The 22797-nt window shown below is 37.0% G+C and overlaps 2 protein-coding genes across 10 annotated transcripts; one reads left to right on the forward strand and one right to left on the reverse strand.

Annotated features, from left to right (window-relative positions):
• The first annotated feature begins 2394 nt into the window (after positions 1-2394).
• On the forward strand, positions 2395-7905 carry LOC103342518 (homeobox-leucine zipper protein PROTODERMAL FACTOR 2-like). 8 transcript variants are annotated; one of them, XM_089048016.1, is made up of 12 exons: positions 2395-3023; positions 3332-3370; positions 3504-3618; positions 4291-4381; positions 4668-5144; positions 5478-5582; positions 5699-5743; positions 5841-6041; positions 6138-6309; positions 6448-6713; positions 7131-7229; positions 7322-7905. In XM_089048016.1, exons 4-12 carry the CDS (start codon positions 4295-4297, stop codon positions 7667-7669), a joined length of 1800 nt encoding a protein of 599 aa, XP_088904142.1. In that variant the 5' UTR covers positions 2395-3023; positions 3332-3370; positions 3504-3618; positions 4291-4294; the 3' UTR covers positions 7670-7905. The 8 variants fall into 8 exon arrangements, with proteins under 8 accessions (XP_088904142.1, XP_008244378.2, XP_088904141.1 ...); XM_089048015.1 differs by having other exon boundaries at positions 2509-2646; XM_089048017.1 differs by having other exon boundaries at positions 2532-2646; positions 3509-3618.
• A 5460-nt stretch (positions 7906-13365) lies between these two features.
• Positions 13366-21263, reverse strand: LOC103342520 (AP-5 complex subunit zeta-1). 2 transcript variants are annotated; one of them, XM_008246159.2, is made up of 16 exons: positions 20914-21263; positions 20558-20698; positions 19582-19673; positions 18697-18793; positions 18105-18148; positions 17742-17830; positions 17095-17186; positions 16864-17010; positions 16153-16300; positions 15950-16026; positions 15218-15289; positions 14801-14848; positions 14591-14718; positions 14329-14488; positions 13919-14129; positions 13366-13616 (listed from the first exon to the last, which is right to left on the reverse strand). In XM_008246159.2, exons 1-16 carry the CDS (start codon positions 21022-21024, stop codon positions 13567-13569), a joined length of 1707 nt encoding a protein of 568 aa, XP_008244381.1. In that variant the 5' UTR covers positions 21025-21263; the 3' UTR covers positions 13366-13566. The 2 variants fall into 2 exon arrangements, with proteins under 2 accessions (XP_008244381.1, XP_088904348.1); XM_089048222.1 differs by lacking the exon at positions 15218-15289 and having other exon boundaries at positions 20914-21219.
• Between the last annotated feature and the right edge of the window lie 1534 nt (positions 21264-22797).

Consider the following 22797-nt stretch of genomic DNA (forward strand, 5'->3'; position numbering starts at 1 on the left):
TTTGATTATTGTCCTTGATATTGGGTGTTTACTTATTGTCAATTATCATTATAATTTGATTAATATTGACATGTTCATATGTTGTCGGTGGTGGTTGGAATTCTTATGTTGACAAAGAGAGGGTAATGAGAAGGTTCTTTTGTGTAGTTAAGTCTGACCATTGTAGGGACCAAGTTTAACTGAGCCCGTGTGCACTATAGACTAGGAAATCGGCGATATAATTTTCGATTGGGTGATTTGGGCTTGGAGAGATCAATGGTTTAGACAAGATGACTAGCAAAAGGGAATTATGAGATAATTGAAATGGGTGTTAGTTTATATAATAGGGCATTTGGAAACACAGTGGTAAAATGCATGGCATGAGACATGCAAATTTGCTTGCCCTATTATATAGATTAACGGGTTGGGTAGAATTGAAGTTCATTCATGCATTGTATAAATTGTACATTATAAATCTCACTAGACATAGGACCCCTACTGAGCATGTAATGCTCACCCCTTATTGAATCTATTGCAGGCTTTGAATATGAAGTTTAGTTTTTGCTGAGGAAACAAGAAGAACGGGTTGTGTATAGTTTGGACTGTTTTGTTGAAAGTTTGTTACTTTCTTGTTATTTTGCTTGTAAAATTACAATGTAAATTATTTTGACTTAAATAAAAGTTTATGTTCAATCTTCTTGTCTCTTGATATTTAAATTCTTAGTTTTAGTTTTTCTTTTACCTCACACTCCAAAAAAAAAATAATAATAATAAATAAATAAATAATTTGGGGTGTGACAATTTATGCAATGCATGAATAAACTTCAATTTTTCCCCAACCCGTTAATCTATATAATAGGGCAAGCAAATCTGCATATCCCATACCATGCATTTTACCACTGTGATTCTGAATGCCCCATTATATAAACTAACACCCATCTTAGTTATCCCATAATTCCCCTTTTGCTAGTTATCTTGTTTACACTATTGATCTCCAAGCCCAAATCACCAAATCGACAATTATACCGATGATTTACTAATCTACTATGTACACGTGCTCGCTTGAACTTGGTCTCTACAATGGTCAGACTCAACTACACAAAAAAACCTTCCCATTACCCTCTTTTCCATAATTTTTTTATCAACCCAAGAATTCCAACCACCACCGATAACATATGAACATGTCAATATTAATCAAATTATAATGATAATTGACAATATATAAACACCAAATATCAAGAATAATAATAAAATAATATACCAAGCATAATATGGTGTTCACAATATTTAATTAAATCAATTTATGTAAAGCTTCCCCAAGGAAAACCCCCCCTCAAATCCAAAGCTATTGTATAACTCCCAGTTACAAGTTCAAACACTTTGAGCTTTTCCAAAATCTCACCACACTTTAGTTCTCACTTTTTTTTTTCTTTGTCTACGATTTTTAGGAAACTAATGCAACTTGAAGAACCTATGATACAAGAACTATTAGGTAGTGCTATTTATAGCAAGCTAGAGTCGGCAAAGATATAGATGAAAGCTTAATATTGTGCCACATAACTAGCCTATAGGTTGCTAGACTACTTGGGTGGCTTGAACTACCACCCCAAATAGCCTTATGTGTTGGCTTTGTAGAGTGCTTAGAGAGCACTTTCCAATTAAGTTTATATATATATATATATATATATATATATATATATAAGAATACCTATTGTGCTTACACCTCATGCCAACATATCCCACCTCATGCTTTAATTGGTTTTGAGGACTCCGTATTTGCAACACGTCAATCTTTAACAGAAAGCTTAGTAAGCAAACAAAAACCTTTCTAAATGCTTTTGTAAAGTTTGTTATATATATATATATAATAAATATAAAATAAAGCTGAAATGAATTGATATAGTTAAAGCCATGCAATAAAATTTGATAGCCTATACTAGTTAATAGCTAAATTCACGTAGCTTGCCATACAACTAATATATATATTATCAATTATATAGTTTTAGAAACTAATAATTATAAATATTTAATTTTATGAAATATTAATATACATATTTAAAAATATGGGGTTTCACAGGCGGTCAGTTAAGGATGTGGTGGCTAGTTGGGGGGTGGAGAAGGGAACTGTTCTTGAGTGTTGATTGGTTGGGGAGGGGGATGCAGGTTTGGACCAAAACACCCCTTAATAGATAACAAAAGTTAGAATATTTTGATGAAAATTAGAATTGTAATATTTTGATGAAAATTAGAATTGTTCTTGAATTGCTACAATTATGAAACTACAATGATAAAATTGACGGAATTGAAATTATAGGGTAAAAGTGGTTGAAGTGTCAAACTACGAAACCAAAAGTGACTTTTAAAATTTGAAATATATTTCAGTTTTTAATTTTCATTTTCACCTTTCCCATCGTCTATTCTCAATCCCATCTCGACTATCATTCTCTCTCTTTTTCTTTTATATCCTAGTAAAAAAAATTAAAATGGATATCAAATATTCAAAAGTTAAGAAATTTATTACATCTTTTTTTTTTTTTCTCCTCTCTCCCTTTTCTATCGACCATTCTTCTCCTTTCTTTTTCTTTTTGGACAGAGACCATTCTTCTTCCTTCTTCTTCGTCTCTCTTCTCTGCAAGTCCTTTTTTATCGAAGTTATTGGTCAAAAGTGTAAGCTTTTCCATCTCACACCTTTCTCTCTTTCTCTCCATCCATCCATCTCTTAAATTATATCAAGATCTGGGGGCTTGGGATGTCGGCGACCTTGAGTTGGTATTTGGGTTCGGCGATGACGCTTGGGACGTCGAGGCTACATCCGCCCTTCTCTCTTTGCTCTATGGATGTGAATAGTGGGATTGTAATATTGGGTTGTGTTTTGGTGGGGATAGAAGTTGGGGGTTTGGTTTTCTTTTGCTGGAGGAGATAACTGGTGGGAAATCTGGGTGTTAGATTTTTTGTGGCTGCGGAGATGACAAAGTGTGGAGCTAAGGTTGGGGTTTTTTTTGCTTGGAGGGGAAGAAGATCTTCTGGGTCTGTAAAATAGGGAGGTGGGTTGGTGGGGTTTTGGGTTGAGATGGTAGTTTTTTTTCATTAGCAGCCGCCGCACCCTTTTTTTTCCCCTCTCTCTCTTCCATGGCTCCTCTATCTCTTCTTCCTCCTTTCTCCTTATTCTCGTCCTTTTTTTTGGTATTGGGTCTGGATTTCTTGGTCTAGTTTTAAATTTAATTCTTGGTACTGTGTTTGTAAATCTGACCCGTTGTCTGGTTTGGGCTCGATCTGCGTTTTGTCTCTTACAAATCTTTCATTTGAATGATTTTTGCTTAGTGACTCATGTTTTTTGTTTGACTGGTTGTAGAAATAAAATGTATGGTGGCAGATTGAATCTGTTTAAAAGGTAATTCAATGAGATTTCTTGTTCGTCTAATGAATTCACCATCTTTGCCAAAATCATAAATTTCTTTGGTTTTTTAGTGGGTATTTTGTGTTTCTTTATTTTGAGGATTTATTTGTGTTTTATGTTTATGTAGGGCAGATGCGGTTAATAGATGCTCTCAGGGCAAGAGGCATGCCTTCCATGTATTCATGGTCTTGTAAGAGGTGAATTTCCAGAATCCATGGTCGGAAAAAAATCTTCTTGGGGAGGTAAGAGTGACCGTTTAGCTGTTAGATTGTTACTCATTCTGTTTATGAATTTGTGTAGAGATAATCAAGCTATAAAAGCTCAGAGTCTCACTTCTAAATTGTAAATTGTAACATTGAAGAAATTCAGAGAAAGCTTTGTTCGATTCTCTCTGTTTGTGTGCTTACTTGTCTTTCATTTGTATCTTTCTCTTTGGTTATTAATTAGACTAATTGAATAATGCTAATTAAAATTACACAAAACCCAAAATAATGGAAATATCATTGCTTTCAACTAATAGAATAAGTGGCTCCAGTTTTTATCTATAACCCACCAACAAACCAACGGAAGGGTTTAGTTGCTATGGCATAAGTCTATATCATTGATAGGTCTTAGAAATCATTCCCACCAAAGCTAAGATTAGTTTCTTAAGCCCTTAAGCCACCCCAACACTAACAACCAACATGGTTTTAGTAACTGTATAGTTGCTAAGGCCTTTAGCCATCAATTTTAGTTGGTTAGTGGGCTTAATACTTAGAAAGAAAATGGTGACTATAGCTCAATATTGTAGTAGTGCATGCATTGCCTGTCTTTCTCTTGATGATCACTTCTCTAGAAATCTTGTGAAGTTTTAGTTGATGTCGTCATCATTCTAATGGCTTTCACGGTTTTTGTTTTGGTTTTGGTTTTTTCAGAGTAATGGAAGTGTGTGCACGATCAGCTGGGAAGATTACTAAGGTAGAGGGTTACTGTGAATCCGGGTTAGATCTATGGGTCGATTTAAAGGTAATCAAGAAAAATGTAATGGGGATTGTGACTGAATAGAATTACAAGTTTTTTCATATATTTGTGGGCAATATTTGTACATCTTCTTTCGTTTTTTTTTTTGCTGGGATTATCGGATGTGAAGAATGTGGAAACTATTATAGTATCATCTTGATCTACTTTGAATTTGTGTCATGTTAACCTCACTCTTACTTCTCATGGATTTTGAGTTTCATTTGACATTAATTTTTTATTTATTTATATTTTTATAAAACTCAATATCCTCTTCCTTTTGGCTAATTTTCAGATAGATAGCAATCCAGAAAATGATTTAGATCATAGTGACTTGCCTCAACCCACTGCATCCCCTCAAGGCTTTTCAACAAGAGTGCAACTCACAGATTTGGGGTCACAACCAATTCTTGGAAGCAATTTTGATACCGATGAAAGAGGCAGTGGCCTACTGATGTCAGCCTCTCCAGATGCTGATGTGAGCACAATCAAAATCAGCGAACGAGCTTCTAATGCAATGGAAGAGCTTTCAAGCATGGCTTTTGCTCAAGAGCCTCTTTGGCAAGTTGACATGGCAAGCAATACTGAAATGCTAAGTGATGTCGAGTATATGAGAGTGGTTAAGGTGAGAGAATGTCAATCGCCCTCAAGCTTGGACGTTGACAACTCTCATGAACTTGAACCAGTTCTTGCAGTTTGTTCTGAATCTTCACGAGCAGTTGAGTACTTCGAAACGAGGCCTATCAGCATTATTGAACTTTTGATGGATTTGGTAGGTTCTCTTTTGATTAAACTTATTTAGTGTTTTTCTATGAAACAAGTTTGAAAAAGAAAGAAAAAAAGGTTTTTACCATATAAGGACAAATAGGCGGTAACCAAGCCAAAATGGTTCAGCCCCTCAAAAATTGGACAAACCAGTCCAGTGACATAAGAGTTATTTCATGTAACTTTCGGACGGTGACTGGACCGGTTTGTCCAATTTTGGAGGGATTGGACCATTTTAACATTTTGTCTTGTGTGAAGGACTTTTTTTTTAGTCATTTTCTATATATAAAAAAAGGTGAGATATTATCAATTGATTGCTTATATTTTGATTGATAATCAGGAGCAATGGTCACTTGCTTTTTCCAATATTGTCTCTAAAGCAACGCTAGTGGGAGTTTTGGCATCGACAGGAGTGGAAAGACACTATGATGGAACTCTCCAACTGGTAATATATATAAATAGGAACCTATGTTTCATCCAACTATAAATGTTGTGTATTTGCTTCATCCTCCTATCATGAGATAATTATGACAAAGTGCATTATAGTTTTGCTAAGTGCAGTTGTCCACGCGTGGCGACTACACACAATTTGATGTGGGATCCACAGTGAGTCCCACACTAATTATGGCTGACACTAGCATTAATTCTTCTTATAATAACCATCGTACCATAAAGTTAATTCTCAGGTTATTGTTGTTTCCAGATGACAGCTGAGTTTCATGCCCCATCACCACTTGTTCCAACAAGAGAGAGTTCTTTTGCAAGGTATTGTAAAAAGCTAGGCTGTGGCTTGTGGGGAGTTGTTGATGTGTCCCCGGAAACGTTGCTCCAATTTCCATCAAGAAACTTTCGAAGACGACCATCAGGCTGTTTGATTGAAGAAATGCCAAATGGATGCTCTAAGGTTACTAGACATACTTATGTTAATTAGCATGGTTGAGAAAAACATAGTTAATTAATTGTCAATAGCTAACGCAATTGATTTTTGTTCATATGCTAGGTTATATGGGTGGAACATGTGGTGGTGGATAACAGACTGGTTCATCATTTTTTTCAGCCGCTGGTCACTTCTGGTTTTGCATTCTGTGCAAAGCGTTGGGTTAACACTTTAATTCAGCATTTTCAATGGTCTGCAACTGTAAGGGTTCCAAACAGTCCTACTGATCGTGGCGGTAATTAATTAATTTGTTTCATCCATCTTGATAAAATCAAGTGAACTATATTTGAAAATTTTCTTTTGATTACATGGATCGACTTGGATTTAGATGCCCTAATTAAATAGCTAAGCTTTTTCCCCTTATTTTGATTAGTGATTATACCACAACCGCAAAGAACATTCTTCTTGAAGTTTTCGGCGAGAATGGTAAAAAGCTTTTTCATGGACATCGGTGCTTCAAGAGAGAACAAATGGATGCCATTTCCAATGTCGGGTGCTGATATAATGATATCGACAAAGAGTAGCACAGATGACCATGGGAAGATTCTAGGTACAACAGTGTTCGCTACTTCTGTCCACCTTCCAGCCCCAAGTAAACAAGTTTTTAGTTTACTTCGTGATGTCAAATTTCGGAGACAGGTATGTTTTCAGAATTTTGAATATGCAATGTTTTCTTTAAAAAAAAAAAAAAAAAAAAAAGGGGGCATGCAAGTAGCTCTTAAAGCGTACATAAAGTTACGTTGGTGCCTAGTATTAGATTGGATAACACATAACATTCTAGGTATGCTGAAGTAATAAATGAAGGCTGAGATGAAAGTTTCTTCATTCTTCTGGGATTGTAAGGATAAATCTCATTCATGACTAATCAATCTTACCTTCAACTTGACAAAATTTGAAGGTTTGCCTTCATAATTTCTTCATTCAACGTACCATGACTTTAGTGGGTTATCCAATCCAATCCAATCCTAGGCACATATTTTAACTATAATCCTTTCATTAACATCTATCAGAAAGAGATCGATCATGTCTTCCATTTAACTTGTGTATATAAAACAGTGGGATATCTATGGACGCAATCATAGATTCGATGAACATGCTTATATAAGCAATGGTGACAGTCCAGAAAATGGGGTTTCCATATTGCGAGCCATTAATGTGAGTTGCAGATAAATTCTAGGTTTTTTTCCCCTTTCCCCTTCTAAATACATTTAAGCTTAATATAGAATTGCTTGATTTTATATGTATAGGATGAAACAAAGAAGATCAAGGCATTGTACATGCAAGAGAGCTATGCAGCCTCGACAGGCTCATACATAGTTTATGCTCCCTTTGATTATAAGCATGCCGAGAATAAGTTGATGAAGGATGAATGGCCAGACCACATACCTATCTTGCCCTCAGGGTTTTCTATCCTTCCTGACGGACCGATCCTCCGGGGCGAAACTGGTGGAAGTCTTTTGACCATTGCCTTCCATGTCGTTGCTAAATCGCCAACTGATGAACATGAGCCTTCTAATCAGCTAGGGTTCCTTATGCACAATATTATTGCAAAGACTGTGATGTCAATCAAGGAGGCCCTAGGATTCTCCATATGATGTACAAAGCAACTACTAAAACTACAAATGATTCTGCACAAGTTTATTGTAAGCACTTGAAATCATTGCAAGACGAGGCTCCTTCAAACTGAGGGGGAGCTCCTCTCCACAGCAAATGGGATTTTGACATGTGTCAAAACTCCATCTGTTTTGAGGAGCACCCCCTCAATTTTAATGGGTCGAGTTAAAGCAAATGTTGAGTATGCTTTAAGAAAATATAAGGATTTTCAAACAAATTGTATGCGCATTTAACTCCAAAAGGTAATTTAACTGAGTCAGTTAACCAGTTTTGTCCTATTAGTTTATGTAATGACTCTTATAAACTGATTACAAAAATCTTAATCAATAGGCTGAGACCTGTTCTCTTAAATTGTATTTCCAAGAATGAAGGAGCCTTTGCTTCGGATAGATCAATCTCTGACATTATTCATATTGCCCATTTGTATTTTCATAATTTCAAGAGGAAGATGGGTTCTAGAGGAGCTATGGCTATTAAACTTGATTTAGAAAAGGCCTATGACTTTTCTTTTGGGGTCGGAATCAAGTTTCATTGATAGAATGGCAATGTCAATTATAAGATAGTGGAACTCATAACAATGAGTCCAAACAAATGCAACAGTTAAAAGCTGACTAGAAATAAAACTCGAACATGCATAAAGTCTACAATAGGCATAAATTCAGAGTCCAAAATTGACATAAAGTTACAAACACCCCAAACGCCAAAATACTGCTGCCGCTGCTTCCATGAAAACCCCGACCTCTCCACCAGGACTAATGATGAGTGAAAGAACTGCAAACACACCAAAACACACAAAACAAATACAAAAACTACAAATATGAAATCCCTCGCAATACATAAACCGACCATCAAAGACTCAATAACTCCTACAAAAACGAAACCACCAAAGCACCAAGAGGGAAACAATAGCCAATCCAAGAACAAATCGAGGAAAACACTTCCCAAAGCCAAAGAAACCAACATCCTAAGCAAGGAAGGAGGTCGTAACAACCCAAGAATGGAAGAAGGTGGTGCAAGCACCCGAGCAAGAGCTCTACACCTTCTGAAAGGGACACGAAAAAAATTGTGTTTGGGATTAGTTGCTGCAGCCCATGAAGGTCGATAGATCCAAGAGGGAGATAGAGTCCTCGAAGAAGCCATATAAGGAGGGAGGAATTTAAAGGGAGCTGGGAAATTAAAAATAAAAAGAAAAAAAGATAACAGAGATGGAATGAAGAGGAAGATGGAAATTGAAAGGGGTACCCAGGGGGGAGGGAAGGAGGGGTAGTGGCCACCTCCTCCCTTGCTGCGTTGAAAGACTAAGGGTTTGAGAGAGGGTGCGGCGCTTTTGTCACTCTTGGCCTATGACCTCCTTGACTGGGGTTACATTAGATGTTGCCTCACTCAATTTGGTTTCAATAATGCTTGGTGTGATCGAGTTATAAATTGTATTACTAGCACTTCCTTCTCTATTATGATTAACGGCTCTTATCATGGTCATTTTAAAGCTTCTTGAGGTATAAGGCAATTTATCTTATGCATGGAACCGTTTATTAGACACTTTAACAATCTTGCCATGTCTCCCATGAAACATGTGGGTTTTTATCCCCTAGTGATTTTCGAATTTCTAATCTAGTTTTTGTAGATGACTATCTTATTTTTGCGAGAGCTACTTGAAGGCTGCAAATAACATTAACAATTTACTCGAAAATTTCTCTAGAGTCTCACGGCAAAAAATTAACTTACATAAATCCACGATTTATTTTTCTGCTAATGTTCCTACTAGAGCAAGAACTATCCTTTCTAACTGTTCACCCCGTTTTGTGTTTACTCCTGAGATGGAAGGGCAAAGTTCTCCACTGCCTTGGAAACCATTGAGTGGTCAACAAGACAACTTTCTTTGGTATATGAGCGTGCCACTGCTAGTAGTGAAGACTCAAGCAAACTTCTTCTAGAAAATAGATAGCTTGCGCCCCAAGTTACTGATTTCTAAAACAAACGATTGTGAATTTGGGTGAGGAATATCTCCCAAGTAAGTTCTTTCATGCCTCAGGCCGGTGAGGACTTTTATAATTTATCTCAGTATAAAAACGGTTGTTCGGCCAAAATAATTGATAAAAATTGGACTGTTTTAGGCAGAACTGCCCTTTACAAAACTATGGACATACATATCAACGCTAGAAAGATTAAAAGACAATTAGGACTCCATTTCTGCCTGGACAGAGGGCTCTGATCTGGGCTGGACTGGATATGTCCGAGCTGGACTGAACTGTTAACAACTTCAATTGTTAAGCTTCAGCTATAAATCGATACCAAAGTTCAATTTTGGCAGAGCTTTGATCTACTTCAAGCTTTGCGAGGCTTTTGAGTGGACAGAACTACGGCTTCTTCAATTCGAAGGGGCAAAAGTGGCTGTTCTTGAGGACATGATGTATTAAGGACTGTCTGTGAAATTTGTTGAGGTTTTCATGTTTTGGGAAAAACTCAAACTCTACCTGTCTTGGCTTTTGCTGAACCAAATTTGTAACGAGAAAAATCTCGTTTTAAATGACTTATTTTCTAAGTATGAACTTTGGGAATTCTGATCTAAAGCTGGCTTCTCTTGGAGTTTGAGTGAGCTTTTGGTTGATTCCTTGTTTTGTTTGATTGATCAATTGAGTGTGTTTTGTTTTTTATTTTGATTGTGATTGTCGTTGCCCTGTTTACTCTCTCTTGTATTTATATAAAAAAATGCATAAGGGTAGGGTTTTCTTTCTTTTAAAATAATGGGCGGCAAGTCTTCTCAAAGATCTACAAAGAGATATAAGAGAGGGAAGATTTTTAATTAAATTCTGGTAGATAGGCTTTCATCAATCAATCTTAGAGATCACTTCCCTATTTTTAAGAGAAAGCCTAATTCCTTTTCCCAATTTAACTACCCCTTGTGTGATTTCAACCGTGATGGTTAGTTTGATTTCTTCAGTTTGAACAGATCCCCTCTTTCCTACTTATCTCCTTTATGAAAACATAGCCTGTGTATCCCTTAAAAGATAGTGCCTCTCTGGAGTGGAAACAATATCTTTGAATATATAAGAGGGATTTTGATCTTTGGCTGGCAGATTTTCAGAGATGTCTCTTCCTAGTTTGCCAATCCACCACCCTTTTCTTTTTAAAATTTCCAATCAACTCTGTGATAGTTGAAATTGTTGACTTCTTTATTTCTGATGGTCACGTGGGTTCTTTGAAAGAATAGACTTTAATCAAGTCTCAGATATTTCATTTTGATTATGCGCTAGTGGTTTTTTCTTTTCTTTGCAAAAGGGACTTGGGCCTTTTTTTTTTTTAACTAAAGGTGGGTTCTTTGATGTTAGGCTGGGGCTTTTACTGTTTTTGGACAGAATGTGTATTTATGGCCCAATTTCAAAGAGGTGTTTGGTGGCTACCAAAACTGAGATGAGCTTTATTTCCTTATGTTGAGTATGCCAATTTAGGCCCAAACACTAGCCTCATCTAGATCCAACATTAACTACTTTATGCCGGTATCCTGGCATTCACAACATTGTTTTCTGGAAAGATCCAGACAATGCTAAACTCATATCGTGACCATTGGACTTAGGCACACTATTGAGCGACTGCTCCTGTCGATGTTGCATGGTCTATTCGAGGCCTTTTTGTAGCTGAGCCGAATGCATCTGTTGCTTGTGCAGCTGCCTCTTAGTATGAGTGTCGCCATCACTAATCTAATTCGCATATATTTTATAATATATTAGAAGAGAGATGTTGTGCTCATGCATCTTCGCCTTGTCCTACCGTAGGAATTCTATTTGAGCAAGAGGTTGGCTTCAGTAGTGCTTTGTTGAGCGGATGTCTCGGCAATAGCGTGTTGGCAGAGGAGCGGGGCTCGCTCAATGTTGAGGTCAAAAAATATGGCCATCAGTGCGAGGGATGAAGGTGTATTCATCTTCGCTCAGCAAAGATATGGGTCAATTAGTGACGCTTCCCACAGATGGTGACAATCTGTTGGTGCTCAAAACTAGATGACCAGTAATCGGCCAAACTTAAAGATGAGGTGTGATACCTAATGCACTGATGTGGTACCAGTTAAAGGCCTCTGATGCTAAAGTTAGCCGAAAGAGAGATGAGTTAGCTATTGACAAAGTAAGGGCATGAGTATCAAATACAAATAGTTGTTACCTTGTACCCTGGGAGCAAGATGCTCTATTCATAGAGGTTTTGGGTGTCCTCTTGGTGTGAGGTTTCGATGTGGGACTCGTGGGAGTAGCCTAGGAGGCTACCACGTGTTGTAGCGAATATACCATTGATGAACCCGAGAGATTCCTGCAAGATACCTTATGGGAGGCTGAATCGGCAAGGGATGCCAAGGGCACCTGCCGACTGTCTATTGTGAGCTTGTGCGATGGGCCAGCCAACGTGCAATCGGTAGTGGGTGTCGAGGGCACCTATCGATTGCGAGGCTAGGCTTGCTAGCATGGGCTACTGGGCCTTGCTTGGTGATAGGTCTTTTCCACGTGTCATGGCATGATAGGCCGGTCAGATATGGTACAAACACAAGTGAGAAGTCATTTGCATAGGTTTCTTTCTCATGTTAACCCTGAGTGTCCCCTGTGCAACAATCAAAGTGAAACTATTAATCAGCTATTTTTTAAGTGCTCTTTTGCTACAAGTATTTGGAGATGTACCTCAATCCTTCATGTAACTCTTCAGCGTGATTTTGATGGGATTACTTGGTTGTCTACCCTTTGAAGTAAATCAATTGGTGACGACTTGAATACTCTCACTAAAGCTTTACTGATTTGCTGGGAAATTTGTGATTCTCGAAACAAATGTGTTTTCCAAAATGTTCCTCTCCATCCTGCGAAGTCCCTAAATGTTGCTGGTCAAATTGGTATGGACTGGTGGAAACAAATCTTCTTTAAGATTGCAGTGCGTGACTGACATCAAATGGGAGCCTCCTCCCATGGACTGGGTTAAAATTAATTTCGATGGATCTGTTCGCAATATTATGGTTGTTACTGGTTTTATTGTTTGTGATTGGAATGGACATGTGTTGTTAGCAAGTGCTAAAAATATTGGTCAAGCTTCGATAGCTGTTGGTGAGTGTCTTGCCTTGCCCATGCCGTCCATAATGGTTGGCGTAAGGTTTTTGTGGAAGGAGACTCTAAACTCACTATGGACTGCATCAACTAGGCGGTTTCTATTCCTTGGGGTATTATGATGTTAGTTCAAGATATTTGGCTGCCGGCTTCGTTTTGTGAAGAAATTTCTTTTAATCATGTCTTTACAGAAGCCAATTTTACTGATGATGCTGTAGCTGATTTAGGCCATGACCTTTCTTCGTCTTGTCTTTTGCAGGAACATGGACTGCTGCTAAATTGTTCGTTTCCTTTCTATTTTGAATTATTTGGGCCTGCGTGTCCTCGTGGTTTCATATTATAATTCTCTCTATTAAAAAATAATAATAATAACTCTCTAGTGTGGTGAAATTTTCTTTGTTGTTCGTTTTAAGAAATGTAAGGATTTAAAAATAAATGAACCAAAATAGCAAAATCAACCCTGTGATTAACAGTGGGGTCAAAAGAGTATATGAACATCGATATTTGTTCATTACAACGGCCAATTGTGAGTGCTACCAAGTTCTTCGATGCCTTTATATGCGGGCTTAAATGATGGATTGGACGAGAGACAAGTCTCACAGGGATTGTGTTAATTAAATCGATAACCTGGATTACGATGGATTACGTCCATGTTAATATCTTACAATCTCAACAAATTGTGCCAATGTCATATACAAAACCCCATTTTAATCTAAAGATTCATGAGGGGATTTTAGTACTTCAACCTATCCACCACGACCACAAAACAATTAATACTCTCACTTTGTGTTAAAATCAGCCGCCATTCATCTTCTTGGAAGAGTATCTGAAAACAAAAAATCATGGAAGGGTGGACCTGCGAGAAGGTGAACGCCAAATTTCATAAGGCATCTATACAAAATATAGCATAATGGTGCATACTTAATTATACACTGCGTATACCAGTCCATAATCCTAGCCAATTCTGGTTCGTGCATACTTTTCTTTTTAAACAAAAAAGAAATAAAAAATCATTTTCAACTAGCAACAGGATGTGATGGTACAGATGAATTGATATATTGATCACAGTTCTTGTCGAAGCTCTGAGAAGAAGTTTAAGTAAATCCTTGTAACTATTTCAGGGTTTTAGTAAAACAGGTTTTGATAAAGGATCCTAACCTTCTTGTCCACCAAGAATATAAAACGGAACATGTGCAATCATCTTCGTTGCACCATCACTCCACTTGACAGTGCCTGGGTTCTGCATTTGTCCATGTGAAGGTCGTGAAGGACCCATTACAGACAAGGAAATTGCAGGTTCTGTCATTAAACCCAAATAATCACGAGCCCGCCGCCAGACCCTCACATCTGATATTCGAGACCGAGCCACCTGGGGATACAAAACAATTTACTAGGCGTGAACTGATGAGGGAATTTTGGCAGCACATTATGCTACAACGGAAATCCACCTCCTCCACTAAAACACATAGAACTTATGTGTAAGAAAATTGTAACGGAAAAACATAGACACTACTCTGATAAGGAAATAGCTAAGCTTATGAGCTTATGGTCAAAACTGAAAGTCAAACCTTGCCCAAGGAAACCCGTGCCCTAGGCAGCAATTCACGATGGTTGGTAGCCAGCTTTGCAATGGCTGTAACAACAAAACATAGAAGCCTTGATTGGGATGACTTTCTGGAAGTTTGGCTATCTGAGCTAAAGACTGACTCCTGTCCGAGGCCTAGACGGCTTCATAAGAAAACAAAAAGAGAAGAAAAATGTCAGCAAACAAGAGGTTGCCATTGCTAGGGACATATATGAGACAAATCAAACAACGGTTTTATCTGTTACCTAGATGCAAGGTTTTCATACAGGAGTAGCTCTAAACCCTCAAAAAGCTCACGAGCTTCATCTTTGTGTGATCCTCCACCCCCACCATGCTCTCCGATGGCCCAACACAATTGTAATGCCAACTCTGTCTATGGAAAAAGAAAAATGTAATACTCTACATGGAACTACGAGACCTACAAACTTCAACAAATGATGAGGTAATCAACTGACCTTTTCAGGGCTGTCATAGGCTTCCCCAAGCCTGTCCATTATAGGCTTCTGCAAAGATTGAAATCACATTGTAAACCTTCAATCAAGAACAGTAGAAAATATCTTACAATAACATGTTAGTAGAGTTAGCCATGAGTCTACTACAAGGCACGTATCCAGTATATTTTTCTCAATTTCCATTTTGCCCTTTAAATTTAAACCATATAATTAAGGTTTGAACGAAAACCCACAAGAACTGAAATCCATTACTCCCACCTGCTATCTGGTCAAAATTGTGCACCTCATAATTTCTAATTACATAACTTGAGAGCCTGCTGTGTCACCAACAGTTGCTAAAAGATTGAAAAGCAACACAGATAATTGAAATAAATCGAACAATAATAAATGACTGAAGTAAAATTGTTTTTGCGACACTACCTTCAAAAGTGCAATAAAATCTGGAGAGCGCTGAAATGCAGCAAGCATGAATTCTAAAAGCCTCTTACGAACCTATAGACATGCATAAATTCTCATAAATAAGATTCTCCATCTCTCGGAAATCGCATGAGTTACACATACATCATGATGATTCCAAAGTGACAAAGGATGATAAGAGAACAGGCATCATGCAATCAGATTTCACAGAAGTTCACAAGAAAAGTTTATGATACATAGCTTTAAAGAATAATTCAAGCTCAAACCATGCATATAATATGAAAATGAGTAAAGAAGAAAAGTATCAACACCCATATATACCAGGGTAGCACCAAACCTTTTTTTTTTGGGTACACCAAATCAAGGATACTGAATTGTAAGAAACAAGAATGATGCAAATATTCAGTTTCTTGAAACTATAACAGTCTCCAATCATCATTGTCCATCATAAAAAGAGGACCAACTATCTTGGGTGCGTCGTGTGACTGGTGACTCTAGTGCCTCAAGTGTGACAAGATCAAAGAAAATGACATCATTAAGGGCATCATTGTGATACTGGCCAATGATCCTTGCAGAATCAAGTCAAATGAAGTGCATCTGATGATTGGTCCATTTCTATGCATCAATAATCATAATATTGTCCACATCTTTCTGTACAGTCTGCTAGGATGCCAAAAGAGCATTGCAACAACCTCAGCACAAGAAAACTTAAAATTTATTTAAATGGATACGCACCTCATATGAATAAATTTTGTCAGGAAATATTGTGGCATTTCGGGACATGAGTAGGGGAATCAATGCACAGACCAAAGCTGGAATAAAATAGAGAAAAATAACTTATGAGAACAGACAAAAGAAATAAGTTTCAAAAATAAAATCTGTAAACAATAAAATTGATACCAAATTCTAATGAAGAATCAGAGCTACATCTAACATACAATTATTGACATCACGCAATGCTATAGAAAAATACACATCAAGAAACCGTGGTGCCATGCGTAGTATGTGTTTCAGCCTATCAGATTGAGGGGTATTAATTGCAGCCTGTAAAGCCGCAGCCATCCCAGGAGACGTCCAATGGCGTTCCTGAAATACAACATAAATAAAATTTGAGCATATTTTTCTCAAATGTTCAATTCTAAATAAACTTGATGCCATAAAGTAACAGTATCCAGTCAATTATAAAAATGTGCTAAAATCTTGATTCAAATATTTCTGAGTGGTCCAAACCACAGACATTAAGAATGATGCTTAAAGGAATCAAATAACAAAAAACAAAAGTCCAGTAACAGACCCCGTCAAAGTCTTTACTAAATTCCTTGTGATTACAAAAAAATAAAATAAATAAAAGAGTTTATGTGATCATCTTGCATCTGCACTCAGTTGAAATGATAAAAAGGACGAATTAAACAAACTGCTTCAAAAATCTGTCCCACTTGCCCATTACACCATTTAAGACAAGGGAAGAAAAAAGAGGATACAAATAAGAGAAATATTCTTTTTCTGTACACTTACAAAAATAAATAATCTACTTTTCGATTGTATCCTAACCAAGTTTAAACATTGTGTCACTGCCACTGGCATTAAAACAGCTGTAAGCTGCTCCAGAATATGCAAATGAACATTAGATTAGAAAGAAAAATCCTTACAGCGATGCCATCATTTTCATCCTTTAGAAGATCGAAAAACAGAGGGTCAGCAACATCAATTGTACTGCTGTCCTCTGATTCAGAATCCCCCCCTCCATCTCCTATTGTTGAACCAGTATATGCCTCATCCATAAGTGCGAGCAGCATCTGAATCAACATAAAAATGGTATGTTTAATAGCAAGATTTCTAAAGTTTCGGATAAACTCATGTAATTAAGTCTCAAAAATAACCTCAGGAGCTGTACTCTTCTGCATTGAGGCTATGCTGTTTCCAACCAGCGACCCTGAGCTCTTTTCTACCTTCTCCAATGCCACCACCAAAACTACAATATAGTTGAGATGAAAAATTATAAATCTCATGCAACTTTAAGAGGAAACTAAGAAAAAGAAATTTATCATAAAGTAAACTCAGCCAAGCCCAGAATGACAGGGCTGCCATGATCAGAAAGTGCTTTATTGTTTGAAAGAAAAAACAAAAAGTTAAATAAGTAAAAAAGACTGTATGACTCTCTGTTCATACAGTTACAAGTTCACAAGTGTACACTGAGTAGGACTAACTGTAGGAGTGCAAACCATCAGCAGCAATAAGACCTCGTGTTTATATGCTAAATGGTGGGACTTTGCAACTGACATTTTGCCTTAATTACTTCAAAATTATTTATGATGGCCAGAACAAATATTTCAAATCAATTTTTTCATAACTGATATCAGAAGGGTGTAGATAAAAGGATCAAAATAAATCCACAAAAAAACAAAAACACATGCAAGACCGAACCAGAGTATAAGCTCTGTAAGGTTAAATAAGCCAAGAGATAATGTGCCATCAAAGAAATATGGCGAATACAAAAGATAAATGTGAACTGAATAATCAAACTCACTTGGCAAGTCCACTAAAGATGGAAATAATGGAAGAAATGACCCAGGAGACATCAATCCTGGAAAAACCTTCATAAATGATTTTTCTAATCTGCAGGGAAATTCAAAAAAGATGACAACAATTGGCTTCTCTTTATTTAGAAAATGTATCAAATCAAGTCATCCATTCACTATAAGGCCAAATGGCAATTAGAAATTATAAAAAAAAAAAAGGAATATTTGTAATGTACATATATTCAATGTGTCTGTGTACAAAGCTAACAATTTGGTCACATGTGATGTGACATGTTTATAAAAAGACAAAAGTATAAATAGAAAAGGCATCTTTGAGCACAAAATCAAATGAGAGGTACCAAAGAACTCACTTTTCCCCATTCCATGCAATCAACTTTAACATCAACGGAAAGAACTGCAGACACATTGTTAAGGTTAGAGATACAGGATGGAGTTATTTCACAACATTCCGTAGGATACTATTACTGCTGATATTGAAAAAGGATCACACAAAAGGAAAAAGAAAAAAGAAAAAAGAGGAAAATAGAAGTATAAACTTATAAATGCAATTTGAAATACTTTGACTACAAGGGCACTGATTTTGTTTCAATTCATTTGGTTATTTGATAGGCTTTACCGTTATGAGAATATTATCAAGAAGCAAGAATTGTCAACTAACCCACGGTTTACATAAAAAATTACAAGCATGATTTAAATTTTTATATTTCATAGCCTTCAAAAGTTGTGTCAAGCATTGTAACTTAGACATGTTTACTAAGTGATTCTTTGTAATTTACATGTTAATGTAAGTGTTTATTGCAGTAGATGCAAAACAACTACACAATTGCGAAGTGCCTCCAACACTTTTGAATAATATGAAAATACAGACTTGAACACTATATTTACTTTTGCTAACAGGTAGATGTCATACTATTTCCTTACAAACGTAGGTATCAGTCATACCTGAGGAAGTAAGGTAGGGAAAGAAGTTAAAAGTTTTTTCTTGTTGGCATTCAGAAAGTCAACGGTTGCTTCTGCAACAACAGGATCTGCAAACTCACTGCAACCAGATTAGAAAATTTGAAGTGTGATGGCCATCATATTTGTAGTTAGATTTCATACAAGGGAAATGGAAAATTTATGTAAGAATATAAGCAAGAAAAGAAATGCTCATTTCAACACCAAATGGAAAGTAAGGCAGATGATATTTCAGTTAGTGCATTTTTTGAGGTTTTAGCATTTATAACTTTCTCTTTAAAGTACAAAAGAATCTAGAGAGTACTTTTCATGTCAATATGCTTCTTGTTGACTCTGTCCTTGATATGACATCATATTTAACATTTAACAGACACAGACCCTGACACGAGTCCATGGACAAGTATAGAGTTAAGAACATGTTCATCATCAGAACTGACATATTCAAAGTACAAATCAAGGTTTTGTAAAGGAGGACAAGGTGCACAAAGTATGTCATTCTTCATTTCATCTCCTGCATCAATCGACCCAAGTGTTGGAGCTTGAAATAGACCAATGGAACTTAGGTTTCATACTGGGGAAGTTTCAAAACACTGAAGTAACAAATAAAAATCTTCCTTTCTTCCATTTTATCTTACAAAATTTCTAGAAGTTTGCAGGTTAATCTTGCCACAATTTTTTTTTTCTTTTCTTGTAGTAAAAACCAAACAAATGATTATAATGGAGCAACTGACTAAGAAAGAGCAACTTCCATATCATACAACTAATTACTAGGTAGATGTCAACATAGATAAAGGAGAAACCCAATTTCACTCGATATCATAGACTTTTAAGCAGCCTAAAAAATAATCTGAAATGGTGTAGATCATTTACCGGCTCAAGCATGAACGGAAGAATGTCCTGAGACTGGGATCAGCATCATGTAGAACTCTCTCTCCAAAATCAAGGTAAAATTGAAGAATGGCCTGGCAGAAAAATCAGGGTAATAAAAGTTTGAGCAAGGCATCTTCCAAAAAGAAAATTTATCATACACGCCAACCTCAACATTGGAAAGAAAAAGGTAACACCAAAAATTAAAAAAAGGACGGAGATGGTGGATATGACTCTTGACCATATCCACTGTTGTGGCTTTGTCAATAAAATGTTCTCAGACCAATAAAAAAGATGACACGAAAACTGTAATAGTTATTATACCATAACAGAAAATAAGAGTTAAATTATTCTTTCCGTGGTCAATGAAAAAAGAAAACAAAAGGACTTCTGAAAATCAACATCTACTAGACACTGAAAGAAGAGATTCTCTTTTACATTCTTATCGTTTTCCCATAGATTAGTGAAACTTCTCCAGAAAACCCTTCATCTTATTGCTTACATAAGTGCAAGCCCTAGTGAACAAGCATTTATTTGTTATCTTACAAGGGAAAGCACAGACCTTAGGGAACCCAGTAGAAAGCACTTCCAATTTATTTTCAAAATGAATCACAAGTTATTTACACCAACAATCCATTGGGTTTTTGGCTTTTTCACAAAACCCCCTCAGGTTTACACGAACGCCCCTGAGGTTTCAGCATGGAAAAGTCAAATACTCAAATGGATATGAAACCTTAAGCATCACATATACCTATTTCTGGTGCTTTCTGTAAGCATCCCATATACCATTTTCTGTACCGTCTAAATTCTAAAAACACTACTTGACATTAATCAAATTTTTTTTTGTTTTTTTGTTTTTTTTGTTTTTTTTGTTGTGGGTTTCATTTCCTAGTCTTTTCTCAGAAATAAGACAAAATGAAACAGTAACTACACAGGGCTGAGTAAAAAAATTAAAAACAATGGAAAGGATAAAACGAACCAGCAATAGAAGGCCAATAGAGGTTCGAGATTGAGACAGCGAAGCCACTGAGCGTTGAAAGAGCTTGTTAATCTGCGGATAAACTCTAGCCACCAAATCCTCTGAATTCTCAGCTTTACACAATTCATATAGCTTCTTCACCTAATCAACATTTAATTCAACCAAAAAAACAATATTTTATTTTAAATCAGATAAATGGGAAAAAAAAGAAAAAAAAGAAAAAAGGAAGCCTCTTAGTGTATGTTCGGTTCATAATTAAGCTCAGCTTTTGATTTTCCTTCCCCTTTTTCTCAAGAAACAAACAGAGAGTTAGGAAAATGATGAGATAGAGAGAGAGAGAGAGAGAGAGGACTCACGGATTGGAGAAGAGAAGAATCGTAAGCAGGATCATTGGCGACGTTGGAGTCTCTGGCACTGCTCGATAAGGTTCTCAGATGCCAATCCCAATCGCGGTCTCTATCGCCCATTTCCTCCCTTTCTTTTTCTCAAAAACAAAATCCCAAGCGTTTTTTTATTTCCTTTTTGGTGCTACAAATCTCAAGTGTTTTCGTAGCAAAATTCGAAACAGAAATTTTGATTTATTTCAATTGAAGCAAAAGGTCTAAAACATTAACGAGAGAGAGAGAGAGAGAGAGAGAGAGAGAGAGATACGTCGGGGAAACTCACAGCAAGCTAGCACACACTGAAAAGTGAAAACAACCGCTCGCTGTGTGAAACGGCGGGTCGTTACGTGAAGTTAATTCATGTCGTTCAATGTACTCGGGAATTTATTTTATTTTATTTTTCTTTATAGAAGCGATATTGGGTAGCGGTGGGCACAGTTTGGTCCGGTTTTTACGAAAAAATTATCCAAAGTGGTCTGGTTTTGTCGTTCAATGCAGTTTAACTGCTCAGTAACTTGCGGCACAGATAATAAATTACTAGACAAAGATGGAACCAGTAACACTTTGTCTAATGGTAAAGCAGGTGTCAAGAGTATAAAATCCACCCTCATGATAGGAGCAGCAACATTATTAGTAGTCAGAACATGATCACGATGAGGCGGAAGAGTAGTAGAGAATAAAACAGAATTATACGTCATATGGTCAGTAGCTCCTGAATCAATAATCCAACCTATATCGCGTGTATCATGGGCATGAAAAACCTTGCCAAAGTTACCTGGAGGCGGAGGTGTTGAAGTGTTTGAGACCGCGGTCAAGGTCAGAGGAGGCGTAAATGAAGGTGGCGGGCCTAGTGGCTTTGTCAGCCACAGAAGTGAAGGCAACACCACATGGGCTTTGCTATCCAATTGTTCCTTTTTAAATGTCTCTGCTCCTTCTTCCAGTCTGGTACCCCATGCAATGCCCAGTAGGTGTCAATAGTATGTCTATTTTCACCACAATGATCACACTTCAGTTTGTCTTTTTCTGCAGAAGTCAAGCAATGAGGCGGAACAGCAGAAGAGCCAGACCTTGTAGGTCGAGAAACCAAAGCAGTGTTTTTAGAAGCAAACACAACAACAGGTTTCCCAATCTTGGTGCCGGATCCAAGCATAGTAATCTGGCTTTGAGCTTCTCGACGGACCATAAAAAATACATTTTCGATACTTGGAACTTTATCACTCTGTAGAATATCACTGTGGACCTTGTCATAAGTATCGTCAAGGCCAGCCAAAAAATCATACACACGATCTGCCATAACAGCAACCTGAAAAGTTTTCATATCATTAGCACACTTCATTTGAAGAGGACGCCTCTTGTCCAATTCAAGCCAGATTGCCTTAAGTTCGGCAAAATAGATAGAGACATGACAACCCTCTTACTTGAGATGGGTAGCATGGCACCGCAGTTCATAGAGTTGGGATATGTCAGAGCCATCATAAAACATCTGATTAACAGCATCCCAAATTTCCTTAGCAGTACGTAGAGTATGAAACATATTCAACAAACTGAGTTCCATAGTTCGCAGCATCCAACTTTTAACAACATCATCGACAATTTTCCACTTCCCAAATTTTGGGTCTTGGGAATCAGGGGCATCATTGTCGCCAGTCAGGTAACCCAATTTTCCTTGTGTAGTAGCATGGAGTTTGATCATCGAAGCCCATATCTCATAGTTAGATCCATTCAATTTGAATCTCATAGGTAGATTGGTGGACGATTCGGTATGAACCATCACAATAGGAGTAAAAGAAGAAGATTCAGTGACATCTAACATGGTGACAGATGGCGGTGGCAGTAGAAGATTAGGTGGCGACGACG

Source organism: Prunus mume, linkage group LG3, assembly GCF_029339155.1.
Source record: "Prunus mume cultivar Tortuosa linkage group LG3, ASM2933915v1, whole genome shotgun sequence".
NCBI classification, from domain to species: Eukaryota; Viridiplantae; Streptophyta; class Magnoliopsida; order Rosales; family Rosaceae; genus Prunus; species Prunus mume.